At 33.7% G+C, this 16066-nt stretch overlaps 1 protein-coding gene and 1 long non-coding RNA gene across 4 annotated transcripts in view; both read right to left on the bottom strand.

The window, feature by feature from the left end:
- LOC135132153 (monocarboxylate transporter 12-like) overlaps nucleotides 1–16066 on the bottom strand; it is a 343441-nt gene that overhangs the window by 175042 nt on the left and 152333 nt on the right. For all 3 annotated transcript variants that reach the window (XM_064060130.1, XM_064060131.1, XM_064060133.1), the window contains exon 2: nucleotides 8854–9109. In XM_064060130.1, the coding sequence (XP_063916200.1) occupies nucleotides 8854–9109 (256 nt within the window). The remainder of the gene's footprint in view (nucleotides 1–8853; nucleotides 9110–16066) is intronic.
- On the bottom strand, nucleotides 70–371 carry LOC135131925 (uncharacterized). Its single transcript, XR_010280954.1, has 2 exons — nucleotides 288–371; nucleotides 70–224 (listed from the first exon to the last, which is right to left on the bottom strand). It is a non-coding gene; the product is annotated as an uncharacterized LOC135131925 (long non-coding RNA).

The raw sequence follows: 16066 nt of genomic DNA, 5'->3' as shown, positions 1-16066 counted from the left end.
ACAATGAATACCATTCTAAACTTTTCTATTTTTGGAATAAGTAAAATAACCCACAATGAAATTCGTGCATTCAAAAGTCTAGAGGCATTTATTCAGTTTTCTCTTTTTTAAACAACTGTGTCTTTCAAAATTACAAGTATTATGAGTGGATTTATTTTGATATCCTAAATTTTGTGATGGAACATAATCAGGATGGTCCACATCCGACAAATCTGCAGGTTTACCTAAAAAGAGCACCAATGTAGTAATTTATTAGAAACTGTAAATCTAATAGGTAGTTACTGTACCTAAAATAAAATGATCCGAACAAACATAGGAATACTTTACTTTGGCTTCGTTAAATCCACTCGTTTCAAGGCTTTTAACCAAAGCTTTCGCTTTTTTTTTCCCATCCTGTATATATTTACCTTTATTGTTGCTAATTGCTGGGAAAGGAAAATAAAATTTGTCCGCATTTCTGGTGCTTCGATTCGCGCAACCCCACAACAACACAAAATTTAGGCATTTTCTCCTAAAATACAAAATATTATAATATTAAGATGCTAGTGTATTTAAAAAACATTGATGTACATTAACAAAGAATTAATTTGCAAAACAAATGATAAAAGATGCAGCGAAGTTAACCTGTACATCACATTGGAAAACATTATTTTTTAAGCCTATTCAAACGTTATGGTGCGTTTTACAGATATTTACACAGTGTAGAAACTGTAACAAACTTACCAAACCATAAAAACACAGTTGTCACACTCTCAAATTTAAATGAATTCCGAAAATATTAGCATTGACTCTTATGAGAAAACCGGCTAGTTGTCAAACGCTGCCATCTTGGTGACCTCGGATGACGTCAGTGTATTTGGCTAATAAGTGTGTAGGAAACGATAAAAGTATTCAGTGCAGGGACTTCTACGGTTACAGTTCAGTATCAAAAGATAGTCAACTAAGCCCCTTAGCGGGTGTATTTATAGACAGGTTTCTTTTCCTGTTGTTATTTTTAACTCCTTCAGTCCATGGAAATTGTAAACTTGATAACCATAATCAATTATTACCTACTATTTTGAACCAAAACGAAGCTTGGATTGTCATATACAGCATTAGTAGATAGTAATTTTTCAAGTACACGAAAGTACATGCTCTCGAATGTTTACGGGGATTCTGACGGAATCAGTAAATAAAACCAGAAATCATGTATTTTGGCCATCTAGACAAGTTATTGACTCAACAATGCCCTCAATTTTTAGTGAACGTTACCCTAAATGTCGAGCTATAATTGACTGTACAGAAATCAAGGTGCAAAGAGCAGCGAACGTTGATCAAAAAATCTATTGTTATTCGCAATATAAAAGTAATTTTACCGCCAAATTTTTAATTGCAATTGCTCCCAACGGCTTTATTTCATTTGTATCTAGGTGTCATGGGGGTAGAGGTTCCGACACCTACATTACTAATGATTCAGGATTATTAGAACTTTTGGAACCAAACGATCAACTTTTAGCTGATACAGGATTTCCAAGAATAAAATGCAAGGATAATGTTGTACTTGTGATGCCACCTTTTCTTCATGAAGGTCATCTATCTGCAGAAGAAGTGGATGAAACATACAATATTGCAAGCCTCAGAGTCCATGTAGAAAGATTGGTTCAAAGAATAAAACTTTATAACATTTTAGAAAAAATTCCTCATACATTATTTTCGCGTTTAGACGATATAGTACATGTGTTGTATCTTGGTCAATTTGCAGCCACCTACCAAAATATATGAGGATCAAAGTGAAAAATATTAGTGCATACATATAGTTTATATTGTATATAAAATATACATTAGTTTGCCTTATCACATTTGCTTTTATTTGACTACACTTTTCACTAATATTAAAAACATGACCAGGTTCACATAAGGTTCTGCCTTTAGTCTCATTGCTAGCCTTGTAATGTTTATAATCAATTTTTAAAAAGCCGCAATTTACGTCTATGTCCATTGCAATGCTAAAAATGATATTTTCTTCTGTTTTATATTCCTCATAAGACACTTACAAAATAAGTAATTGCATTAAACACACAATTACACCCTGATGGTTTTCCCATAAACGCTTTTGAATGAGCCGCAAGAGGGCATTAATCCGGCCCGAATTTTAAAATATGCAAACTCCCTATAGCTTGCCTTCTGCACTTACGCTTTAATATACTATTTATTTATTTTTTTATTTATTTATTTATTTATTTATTTATTTATTTATTTATTTATTTATTTATTTATTTATTTATTTATTTATTTATTTATTTATTTATTTATTTATTTATTTATTTATTTATTTATTTATTTATTTATTTATTTATTTATTTATTTATTTATTTATTTATTTGTAACGGAATCTCCAATTTACATTTTGAATTATTAAACTAAATTAACTAAATAATACATATTCTAACAGAGTGTTCCCTAATAAGTAAATTCAAAACAAAATATTCATGGGTTGACGGTTATAAAAAAAGTAGCTTGCATAGGTATTGTAGCCGTCCATAGAGTCGAAATTTGCGAACAAAAATAAAATAAAACCGGTTCAAACAGAGCCGACGGTGGCTTGCAAATTCTGACGTCACTCTGGCACACATTGCACAGAGACGTATTTAATATTAAATGTCATCTTTTCCATTATGATATAATCTGTTCCATTTCTGAGCCCAATCTCGTCAATAAAAACGAAGCTCTGTTCACTGTACACAAGTTGTGGTATGGTATAATCATCGTTGCGGAGGTAGGTGGAGCGAAAAATCTAGCCATCTTAGCAGCAAACACGGCTATAAACTAATCCACGTGGACTGTTTCTTTCCTGTCATATTTTAGTTTGCTTGAACCATTGAACTAGTTGTGTTGCATCAAACGGTTATTAGGTATGCTTGTTGAAATACATTTTCAAACTTCCATCTTTCTCTAAATCGTCGGTTTCGTAGCTGTGTGACAAATCGTTTGTCGTAGATAGAAAATAGTAAGATTACAGTGACCCTAAGATTTTGTGCAAACGGCCTTAAATACACCCCTATGTGATGTGACGCGTGCCGTAGTGACAGAACTTGCAAGCCGTGGTCGGCTCCGTTTGAGCCGGTTTTATTTTATTTTTATTCGCAAATTTCGACTCTATGGACGGCTACAATATCTATGCAAGCTAATATACTAATATGAAAACAATAAATAATGAACTAATAAATAAAGAACTAAAACCTACTGTTATAAAATAACGAAATTTTGAATTTAAATTTGGTCAAAGGAGAATCAAACATCGATATATTGCTGTTATTCGAATAGTCATTTGCAGCTAGCATCATTCTATGTAAAGGATGATTACGACCTATATTCTACGTCGATGGTGCTATCCTAAAAATATCTTTACTTCTAGTTGTGCGGCTGTTGACGGCAGGGTACAAGAAGGATAGTCTTGATAGCAGCGATGGATTGTCAATACGACCATTTATTATCCCGTGGAGAACACAAGCATCCGTTATATATCTTCGAATATATAGGGGTTGTATAATAAAATGACGTTGAATCCAAATATAGTCGCCCTTAATATGTTTGGAGCCGACTTTAAATTCGAGAGCTCTCAAAAATTTTTTCTGAGCAGTTTCTAGCAACTTCCGATCAACATTACATAAAGATGAGCAATAATCTAAGTGTGTCCGAACTAAGGAGCAATATAAACTTTTGAGGACCAAAGGTGAAAGCTCATGACAATTTCGCCAAATAAACCCCCACATGTTCAAAGCTTTTTTGGATATATAGGAATAATGACTTTTAAACGAAAATTATGAGTCGAAAATTACTCCTAAATCCTTAATCTGAGTCACACGTTTAATACCACGCTTATTCAGTTGGTACTTAAAACTGATGTTAGATTTTATGCTAAAAGTTGACATAATATAACATTTATCTAAATTTAAGGGGAGTAAGTTGTTATTGCACCACTCAAAGAACATGTCAAGATCTAATTGTACTTGTTCTAAATCTTGTGTATCTCGAATGACTTTAAAGATCTTTAGATCGTCCGCGTACAACAAATAATTTGAATATCGTAAACACTGCGTTAAATCATTTATGAATTATAGAAATAGAACGGGTTCGCAATGAGTACATTGCGGAACACCAGATGGAACAGAGAAAGACGATGAAATAAAGTTATCAATGCGAACTTGCTGGCACCTGCCTGACAGAAAGGATGCTAACCACTTAATAGTGTTATTTTTGAAACGAAGTTTGTCCAGCTTTAAAAGTAATAGTTTATGATTAACGCGATCGAACGCTTTTGCGAAATCAGTATACACTGAATTGACTTACAAATGATTAACCAATGCTTCGTTTAGAAATGATCGATATTCAAGAAGATTCGACAATGTGGACCTGTTAGAGACGAAACCGTGTTGTTTAGATGAGATAACTGATTCCAGTGTCCTCTATGTCATTTTGTTTTAAATGTTTCAATTCTTGTTGCCGACAAGACTCGCGATATGCAGGTCGGTACTGACCAATCAAAAGTGAGACGGGAAAGTTTATCATTCTAAAATTAAGGTGGACCAACTTGCGGTCAAAATGAAGCATAATACCAGAGAATTAATCTACACTGACCGGGAAATAAAAAACGGCCACCCCGAAAAATTTCGCAAAACCACTTTAAAAATTATTAGTTTACTAGTGATCGTTATTTAATTAAAGAACCATTCACTATTCACACATGATGTACAAATTAGCAAAAAAAGAAGACAAATCTACGCAGAATTAAATTTAATTTAACAAAATAACAAACAGGTCAAGTACGATATTTTCTTAAAACAAACAATAAAGGAGGCTCTTGTTGTAAACAGTGTTTTTCATCATTTGATTATAAGTTTAGCAATTAATAAACGTTTTCAAGCGAAAACAATTCCATTAACTCTTAGAGACGTCTCTCAAACTGTCGTTCTGTTTCTGTTATTTTGTTAAATTAAATTTAATTCTGCTTTTATTTGACTTCTTTTTTATCTACGAGTAATTTATACATCATGTGTCAATAGTGAATGGTTCTTTAATAAAATAACGATCACTAGTAAGATTAATAATTTTTAAAGTTTGGTTTCGCAAAATTTTTTAGGGTGGCCGGTTTGTTTTGCCAGTGAGTGTATGATAAACTGATAACACATAATTTATTTAAACAGCTATGCATTATTGTGTTCACGACTTATAAAAAAATGGCCGAAATATATTTCCGCAGGACTTCCTTCGCCTCTGAAATGCAATAATAAAAATTGGTCCAAAGTTGTTTCGACACAACTTCCCTTGCTCCTGAAGTACAATGAAACAAATCCAGCATTTTCGAGTTGAGTTTTGCTTTTACACAATTTTGTAATGACATCATCAACATTTTTGCAAGGACACATATATCAACTTGGATTGGTGCAGTGTAATACTTAAAATAGCAGTGTTGTATTCCCAAAATTTTCCGAGAAAACGCAGTCAACAAAATAAATCGACTCATTCATTAATTTTGAGTCACGCCGTATAAGCAAATCTAAAAAATATGAATGCAGTGATAAATAACAAGTATAGACTGATCACTGATGAAATTTTGCACACTTTCGAAAGGATTTATTCGGCAAAATTTTGAGAAGATGCAATCAATTTTTTGGGGTTGATAAACAAATATGCTTTAATTAAAAAGTTACCATGCTTACAATAACTTCAAAACGTTTGCAAGATTTCAAAGTATTCAGTTTTGCAATTCTTGATTTAATCAATGAAATAAATTGACTCGGTCATTAATTTTTTTCAGACATCCCTTATAAGCAAATCTAAGAAATATTAATGCAGTGATAAATCTCAAGCATAGACTCATCATACTTTGCACATTTAAGACAGCATTTTTTCAGTAAAATTTTGGGGTAGCGTCATCATTTTTTTAGAGGGAATGAGCAAATACATTTTGCTCAAAAATTTACCATGCCTATGGTAACTTTAAAACATCTTCAAGATTTCAAAGCATTCGGTTTTGTAGTTCCTGATTAAATCAATAAAATAAATTTACCCATTCATTAATTTTTTTGAGTCATCCTGTATGGGCAAATCCAAAAAATATGAATGGAATGAATGAAAATTTCAAGTACAGATTTATCATATTTTGTACATTTTAGATAGGATTTATTCCGCACACTTTCGAGCTGACATCAATTTTTTGGAGGGGATAAGTAAATATATTTTGATCAAAAATTTATCATGCTTATAATAACTCTAAACGATTTGCAAGATTTCAAATTCAATGCGGGGTCGTAAACTACATGTGGAGGATTATGTTATTTCATACAATTCAAAAACCAATTTACTATGTGCAATTTTGAAGTGACGTCATCACATTATTGGTATTATTTCTCATGTACATATAAAATATGACAACAATCGGTCCAGTAGTTTCGGAGATTACTTGTCTAATAAAAATGGATACAGAGAGACAGACAGACGGAAACGGGAAGCCACTTGTTTCGTATTTTAGAGGTCATGACACCTCAAAAAAACATGAACAATTGGGCCAATGGACTCGATTACTTTACTTCCTTAGCTCGGGAAGTAAAAATAACATAATAATTAATAATTAATAAAACATACAATTTAAAATAATGCGTCCGTTTTAATGAGCACTAGAAAACAATTCACGGCCTTTCATGTATTTTTACTTCCCGAGCGTAAGCAAAGGAACTATTGTAATCGAGTAAGTCAGACGACTCTCTACTTTTACGTTTTCTCGACGTTTCATTACAGGACGAAGAAATAGGTCTCCCGTTTCCGTCTGTTTGTCTGTCCGTTTGTCCGTCTTTCTGTCCGTCTGTCTGCCGTCACGAATTTTTATTAGACAGATAATCTCCGAAAGTACTACGCCGATTGTTGTCAAATTTTGTATTTACATTAGGAATCATGTAGATGGCAAAACGCTAACCAAAATGTCTCTAATCTTCCCCACCATTAATGTGATGACGTCACTGCAAAATCGTACATAGTAATTGGGTTTTAAATTGTATCAAATAACATGGTCTTACACATATAGTTTAAGACTGCGAACTGAGATTTTACCCGAAATGTCCAGATTTTTGGAAAAAAAATGAAAATTATAAAACAATATTTTGCAATTTAATTGTGAATCTGCTAATCCGAATGCTTTGATTGCAGATATTTTAAGGCTATAAAGCGCATCACAAATCTTTAGTCAAAATATATTTGGTAATTTCCTCCAAAAACTTGATAACGTCAGCTCGCCTAATTGTAGACGCTTTTTGGTGTGTTGAAATAAAAAAAACGATTTGAACGCAACTTCAATACAGAAAACATTACTTCTTTATAAGTAATGTAAATTGTAATGTATTAATTTTCAAAAATAGTTTATTTCTGGCCACTCATAGGAATTATGATCTATAAATAGTTGCCAGTTATTTTTTCAGGGCTTTTCAATTATTTTATTTAGTTTGTTTAATGGTGCTAGCTATAAGACTAATGGTGCTAGTTGGTGCTAGCTCTAAACTATTGGCTGCTAACTTTTCGTTGTGGTTAAATTATATTGGGGGGTAGCGTTAACTTAGCTCCTCCCGAAAATAACCCTTTATTAAACAGCTTTATTGAATAAAAACACATTTTATTTTCAAACGTCATATAACTGACACTTATATGACGTTCTTACCGGGGTTTAAGTGTCATTTCTATGACACCGTGTTTGAGCGGCGCCTAAGTACTACTTATACTCCGCCGGCGTATAAATAACACATTTATACTCCGCCGGAGTATAAATATGTGAAAATCATAGTGGTTGTTAACCATAGTAACCATGGTAAGTGAAATCAAGGCAATTCCTTAATGAAGCAAGAAGATAGGAAATAATCATTTCAAAAGAAGATTAATCGTTTGAAAATAAAATATTGTATTTCATTCGGAGTTTAAGTGACTTCATGTGACTCGTATGGACTTAATTCGGCTTGCTATCGCTTGGCGTTTAATCGTCCAAACTCGACACATAAAGTATCACTTAAACTTCTAATAAAATAAATATCTATTATTTCAAGGGACCCAGCGAGTGCTAGCTCCAGACTATTAGTCTACGGATTTTTACCATTAAAGAAAAAGAAGCAGGGGTTCCTTATTTTGGATTTTTATATATTTTTTATATTTGCAGAGTGGTGCTAGCTATGAGATTAATGGTTCTAGCTGGTGCTAGGTCTAAACTATCTGGGACTAATTTTTCACGAGAATTAAATAATACCGTAGGCCTAGCGTTAACTTGCCCCCACCCCCGAAATTAAAAGGCTTTTGTTTCAATAATTAGATGGTGCTAGCTCCTTGATTCATGGTGCTAGCTGGTGCAAGGTTACAACAACGAGGTGTTAGCTTTTGAGTAAAATTCATTAACTTGGTGGTGCCAAGTTAACGGAGCCCTTCAACTCCTCGTTATCATTGCAATCCAGTGTCATGCGATAACAATGACCGAAAATTTAGCGATGAACGAAGCGAAACAATATTGCGCGCTATTGAAGTAGAGTGGTGGGAGTGTCATCGACTAAAAATGCATGGCATTGATAATTATATAAAATTTGCAAACTGTGTTATAATACGTACTCCAGAAAAATTTTGTTTAAAAAAATGTCTTATAGTGCATGTAGAAAAAAAAAACTACTCTTAATGTCTTCAGTAGATACATTTTGTTACTCAGTAACAAAAATTTGCGAAAATTTTTGTTTCTCGAATATACAGCAAAATTTGTATTATATATTTCATAATATGAGATAAGATTTTCACACTCAGTAGATTTTTGTATAAAAGCGGTATTCGTTTTCTTTTGAAGTTCAGTCATACCTTTACACCCTGAGTAGCTACTAAGTGAGGTAGTTCTGGTCGGTAGTGACGCTAATCGTCCCCGACAATGTGGACATGAATCGGCACTGTTTTGTTCAGCTCTAGCCCACCTCGCACTCACTGGTCGAGGTATTGGTGGTGGAGGAGGTGGTGGTGATGGACTAATCGAAGGACTTGACCATCTTGGTTGTTCAATGCCTTTGTTGTTGCTGTGATTTGGCTGAATCTGCGGCTTACATGTAGCTTTCGAAACCATCTGAAATCAGTTTGGGTAGAATATTATCACAAATTTACACACACACAAATCTATGAATGCTCGTGCAATGGTTAGCCACCTTTTAAAATTTATGGTTACTATTGCAAATATGTAGAAAAAACGATGTTTTTATAGCTTTTAGTATGAACCCATGAAATAATTATTCCAACATTAACACAAAAAAATTGGTCGTCGTAAGTTACTTCGACAGAACTTTCCTCGCTCCTCAAATAAAATAAAACATTTCCAACTTCTTCGAAAAATTATAAATTTGAATTTGCGAAATTTATTTTTGTTTTTAAGAGAGACCTTAAAAGTTAAAATTATAGCCTTTAGAAATACATAGTATCATCATCCATTGTTGTACGAGTGGAGGAAATGCAGTTGGTAACGCAAAAAATTCCCCTGGTTTGGAACCAAATTTTGGCAACAACACGTAAATGGTTGTTGTCACGTGGTAATGGCGTGCACGTTATTCTCGTTTAAAGTCGTTGTATTAGTGATTCAATACAGTTTTAATTTAATATTAGAGTTCGGTCTTGGGACAACTGTATGTCAGTGAAGTGGAATTTAAAAAAAAAAATTGTAAACCAGTATTTACCAGTGGCGGCTAGTGACTGTCTGATGTGGTGAGGCGATGATAGAAGTTTGACAATAATAATATTAATAATCAGATTAATTAAATTAATTTGATTAATACATATTACTTGGTCTTACTAGTTAGTAATAATAGTCTTGCCCGAATTCCGGTCATTTCCGGGTCAGGTAGGTCCTAATAATAATAATAATAATATTAATAATAACACCCTTAACACATTTAATCAACGATGTTTTTACAAGTCAAAATTTGGTTTAAACTAGCACTTTCTTGGAGGGATTCGGGAATAGTTGTTGTGTTCTTTTCTAAACGTTTTAGGTCCATGAAATTTTTAATGTGTACTTTGGAACTTCCATGTAACTTTGCACTTGGGATGAAATTATTTAAATCGTTATATCCCGGGACGTCGTATAAATATTACGGCAGAGCCATATGTTTCGTGCCAAGTTGATTTAAAAAACTTGGAGTACTGACGATTCTGTCGCTTACCAATGGAAGTAAAATGAATTAACGGTTTTGACTGCTCGACATTTAGCAAAATTTGCCGACGTTCTAGGCCGGTTCGCCGTGAAAACGGTGTTTCAAGAAGGAACATGACGATGTAGTACTCGGGATTCATTTTTACTCACCTGTAACTATTAAAGAGACAAAAATACGAAACATCAACATGTGGGCTTTTATTCACGTTCATGCTAATTACCCACGCACCCCACAGCCCTTCCGTTCTGTAAAATAAGTGGGAAAATGGTTTAATGAGTACGCCGAAAATGGCCGAGAACCACCGAAGATATCGCCTCAGTTCCGAGCGAACGCACGGAGTATGGGAGCTGAGCGATGGAAATCCGTGTCTGTGATTGGGCTTCGTTGGTTCAAGTGAACCGACGTTCTGGCCGCTTCAGTTAAAGAGCTAGAGGCATAAATCGTACGGTATTCAACCGAAAATGTCAGCAGAAAACGTAAAAAATAAATAATCATCTACAGATTTGCCATTTCAACATATCTTTGTAACTAAAAATGCATTGAAAGCTCTTTCTAAGTCAATCTGCTCTTACGATATATATTGTGAGGCGCCGCCTAACTTGCCTCATCTGACGAGCCGCCACTGGTATTTACATACCAGAAAGATTTTTGCTATCAAAGCCAAAATAAAAAAAGTACCTAAACAAGATGGCGACGAGTGAAGAAGTGTTTTCGGATTCTCAAAGAAGTGAATCGGAAATAAAGTGCGATAAATGCAAACAAGTGCTAAGAAGCAAGTGTACACGTTGTGTAGTTTGTGGGCTAACTTATCACCCTAGTTGTGCTCGTGAAAAAAATAAAAAAAAGGAAGTGTTTAGTTTCTTTACCGAAACAGAAATGGAATGTCTTCATCACAATAAAACAGCGACTTCAGAGAGTACATCTGTCAAGATAGGAGATGAAGAAACGTCGATAACGGAAACAGTAATTAGTTTCGTAAAAAGCAACACCTTTTCTAGCATCTTACGCAAGGCAATAGAAGCAGCCACCGTCTCCCTGCGTGACGAAATTCGAAGTCTTAAACAAGAGCTTAACAATGTGAAGAGTTCCAATGTTGATATGATAAAAATGTTGACAGATTATCCCAAAAATAATTTGTTGAAGGTGCCCTCTTTCGATGTCGATGCGTTCTCCGATATATCTTCCGATGGCATAAACGATACAAACGAGTGGAAAAAAAAGGTACACTATAAAACATCACGCGATAAGAGTGTCCAAAACCGATCCGGCCAAAAAACTAATAAACCGCAGAAAATTCCATAGGATAACAATAATAAATCCGTTTTAGACCCAAAGGTTATCCCGTTTATTCCATCTAATCCATCATTAAACGTAGCATCGTCGAACATGGAAAAAAATGAAAAAAATGAAGAAATATCTTCTCAAAACGCCCTAAATGATGCCGAAGGTTTTCAAACTGTTGTCTCAAGAAAGAAAAAGCGTAACTTCATTCGAGGTAAAGCTTCTGCTACAAATGAAAATGATACGTTGATAAAGGCTGTGCCGCGAAATGGGTATATCTATGTCGGTAATTTACATCCAAACACGTCTGAAAACGATTTGAAGCTATTCTTAAAGTCTAAATTCTCTGATAAAGAAATTAGTGTTGACAAACTTCCAAGAGGCCTACTGCCAAAAGCGTGTCATTCAAAATCACAGTGGAGAAAACAATTTTTAAGGATTTCTTCAAGGAAGAATTATGGCCGGAAGGAATTTTAGTGAAAAAATTTTACTTCTTAAAAAACGAAAAAGTAAATACGTCCCTAATGAATTAATAGAAAATTTCTGTTTCAAAGGGGCCCCTTTTCGAATTTTATTTTTAAACATACAGTGCATTAGAAACAAATTTAATATGCTTTTTTCAGAAGTGGAAATTCTAAAAATAAATTGTCTCTGCCTTTGTGAACATTGGTTGAACCATATCGAAATCGATAATATTCATGTGCCCGATTTCAACACGGCAGCTTTTTTTGCGCGGTCTTCAAAGAAGCATGGAGGAGTTATGCAGCTGATGCACCAAAGTATCCCCTTCAAGATTCTGTCTGATAAGGTATCAGCACTTTCTGCTGAGGTGGATTGCGAATTATGCGGCGTACTTATCACTAAGTTAGATTTAATTTTAATAACGGTTTATCGCTCGCCAAAAGGCGATTTTCATAAATTTATTGATACTATAGTCATTCTTCTTAATGAAATTCATTGCAAATCTAAATACGTCATAGTGGGTGGAGATTTTAACTTATTATTTGGCACTAATGATGCAAAAGCCAATTATTTTTGTAATCTTTTGTCTAGCTACGGCTTATATTCTACTGTCAGATTTAAAACGCGTTATAATAACACACTTGATAATGTGTTTACCAATATTAATTCAGATATGATAAATATAACACCTGCTAAACTTTATCAGTCGGACCATACTGGAATATGTGTAAATGTTACTCTAAAGGAAGCTGTATTCGATAACTCATTTATCCCTAAATATATAAGGCCCATCTCACAGTTTGGGAAAATCATGTTTTTTAATTTATTACAACAAGTTGATTGGAGTTTCACTGATCAAAATTGCGACTTTAATACGTCTGATTTGTTCTCGATCTTTATAGATACGCTACTGTTGTATTATAATATTGCCTGTCCTGAGAAGAAACTATCGTGTAATAGATCCAAGGTCCATAATATAATTTGGTATACCCCTGATTTAAAAATCATGCGAGAAACTCTGCATCTAATATATAGTTCTTACAGATTATATGGGACTTTGGATTTAAAAATAATGTATAATAACTTTAAGCGTAAATATGAAGAAGCTGTTAAAAAAGCTAAAATTGCAGCTAACAATGTCTTTATTAAAAACAATTCTAATAATTCTAAAGCTATGTGGTCATTAATAAACAGAAGTAGAAAACGTACTATTCATGAAACTACAAAAATTTCCTCTAACGAATTCAATTTACATTTCTCGAGCATTGCTAAAAATATTCTTAATTCCTTACCAAATACTAAACTTGATCCTGTTAAAATTATGATATCTGTTAATAACACTTCACATATGTTCTTTAAATTCAGGACAGTTAGCGAGGTACAAGTTCGTGAGGCACTGAATAAATTAAAAAATAAGAGCAGCAAAGATATTTATGGGTTCAATGTCGACGTTATAAAATCAGTAAAGGATATACTAATTGCACCTTTGACCAAATTAATGAATAAATGTATTGTTGACTCGGTTTTTCCAGACTGCTTAAAATTGGCTTTAATATGTCCAATATACAAAAAAGGTAATGTCAATGAAGTTGATAACTATCGACCAATCTCCCTTCTTCCAGTGTTGTCTAAAGTGTTCGAAAAATTAATGTTAGAACAAATCCTTGAATTCTTTATTAGTAATAACTTGTTTTGTACAAATCAGTTTGGATTTCGAAAAGGCTTATCCACTGAAAAAGCTGTTCTATCTTTTATTGATAATGTCGTTAAATCCTTTCAAGATGGTGAATATTTTGTGTCTGCCTTTCTAGATCTTAGTAAGGCATTTGACTGCATGTCTCATGAAATACTAATCCGTAATAGTAATTTACACAACTAGTTCGGGATAGCCTGCTTCCCGCATGAACGCTTGTTTGCGGCACGACCGAAGGGAGTGACGCATTTGCGTGAATGCGGGAAGCAGGCTCACGAACGTGTTGTGTACAATATTTTTTGCAACGAATAAACGTTTAAACTGAAGAGATTAACTGTGAGTTATTTATAAACAACGGCATTGACAGCGCCGTCAACACATCACAATGTTGACACTACCCGAGTATTTTAAGGTTACCATGGCAACGGGAAGTTAAATGCACGTGTGCGGGAAGTTCGACCTCCCGCACTCTGGTGAATGCGCGAAAGCTATCAAAAAAGGTCATGAGTGCAAAAACTTTTTTTTTACAACTTTCAGCCAGATGCCACTAGATTAATTTCATCGTATCTTTTGAATCGATTGCAAGTAGTCTCTGTCGATGGTATAGTCTCCGATAAAGAACAAATCGCGTATGGTGTACCTGAGGGGTCCATCTTAGGGCCTCTACTTTTCTTAATTTATGTGAACGATCTGCCATACTTTTTCCCCGATTTTTTTACGATATTGTACGCGGACGATACTACTTTTAGTAAAAAAGCAATGTCATCTTCATTAGTAATAAGTACTCTTATGAATATATCTTCGCAAGCGGAACCTTGGTTTTTCGCCAACAAACTTTGCCTAAATAAGAACAAATCAGTTCAGATGGTATTTTCATTGAAGAAAGATAAGTCTTTTGCGGATGCGGAAAGTACTAACAAGTTCCTCGGAATTGTTCTAGATACTAAATTACTTTGGCATGAACATGTGGATTATATTGTCCATATCATTTCTAAAAATACTTATTTCTTAAGAAACTTATCAAATCATGTTGATCAAAATATATTAAAAATTGCATATTATGCGCTAATACAATCTCACTTAGTATATGGTATACTAATCTGGGGACACAGCGCCTCGTCACAAAACCTTTTTAGGGTTCAAAGAAGAGCTATTAGAATCCTTTCAGGTATTGGTTATCGTAATGATTGCAAATTTTCATTTCAATCCTTAAACATTTTTTGCACTCATGATCTTTTTTGATGGCTTTCGTGCATTCACCAGGGTGCGGGAGTTCGAACTTCCCGCACACGTGCATTTTAACTTCCCGTTGCCATGGTAACCTTAAAATACTCGCGTAGTGTCAACATTGTGATGTGTTGACGGCGCCATTGTTTATAAATAACTCACAGTTAATTTCTTCAGTTTAAAGGTTTATTCGTTGCAAAAAATATTGTACACAACACGTTCGTGAGCCTGCTTCCCGCATTCACGCAAATGCGGCACTCCCTTCGGTCGTGCCGCAAACAAGCGTTCATGCGGGAAGCAGGCTATCCCGAACTAGTTGTGTAAATTACTATTGACATTGCCCTGCTTGTACATCTATCACTGTTTTAAATTTTTAGTAAACCAAATTAATCAATTTCCTACACTGAGTTCTTTCCATGACTATAATACCAGGTCCACAAATTTGTTAATCGAAAATTTGAGAATAAACCGTTGCAGAACTGCTAGGAACTATTTCTGTATAGTGTTCTTTAACAAATTACCTCAGAGTTTCCGCAACCTTCCACCATCTCAATTTCTAAAAAAAATCAAGGATGTCTTAACCGAAAATAGTTTTTATAGTTTCAATGAATATTTTCAATATAATTTTGAATAATATCTTGTTTATCATATAGCTCATAATCTACATAAGTATTGTAAGTATTGCATAGTTTTTATGTTTATTTTTACTATTACATTCTTGTAATCTTTGGACGGGTGTATAAACTTTATATTTTTAGCACAATAAAATTACTTACTTACTTACTTACTTACTTACTTACTTACTTACTTACTTACTTACTTACTTACTTACTTACTTACTTACTTACTTACTAATTACTTACTTACAATGATGCAATACTTCACAAAAAAGTGTATACAGTAGTTATTCAATGAGTAAAAAAATGTATAAACAAATTTTTTGTTTGATTTAAAATTATCAATTAATATAATTAATAATTATTAAATAAGATTTCATTGATTAAATTTTATATTTTATTAATATTTATCTAATCAACACATTTTATTCAAATTAAAAATTCCAATTTTGTGCACGAACTATAAACTTTATATCCAACATAAAACCATATTAAGTTCCTCCGTCTGTCAAATAGTGTCAGTAATTTTTGTTTTTGTTTACGTTTACGTCAGGTTTGCTCGACGGTGACGATACTATGTGTTTTCTAGGGGCAATAGT

The sequence above is a fragment of the Zophobas morio genome, unplaced genomic scaffold, assembly GCF_036711695.1.
Source record: "Zophobas morio isolate AGI-343-1 ecotype UQ-CSIRO unplaced genomic scaffold, CSIRO_AGI_Zmor_V1 ptg000021l, whole genome shotgun sequence".
Taxonomy (NCBI): domain Eukaryota; kingdom Metazoa; phylum Arthropoda; class Insecta; order Coleoptera; family Tenebrionidae; genus Zophobas; species Zophobas morio.
Note: the sequence above shows the minus strand (reverse complement) of the source record. Positions and strands in the feature narration are given on the sequence as shown.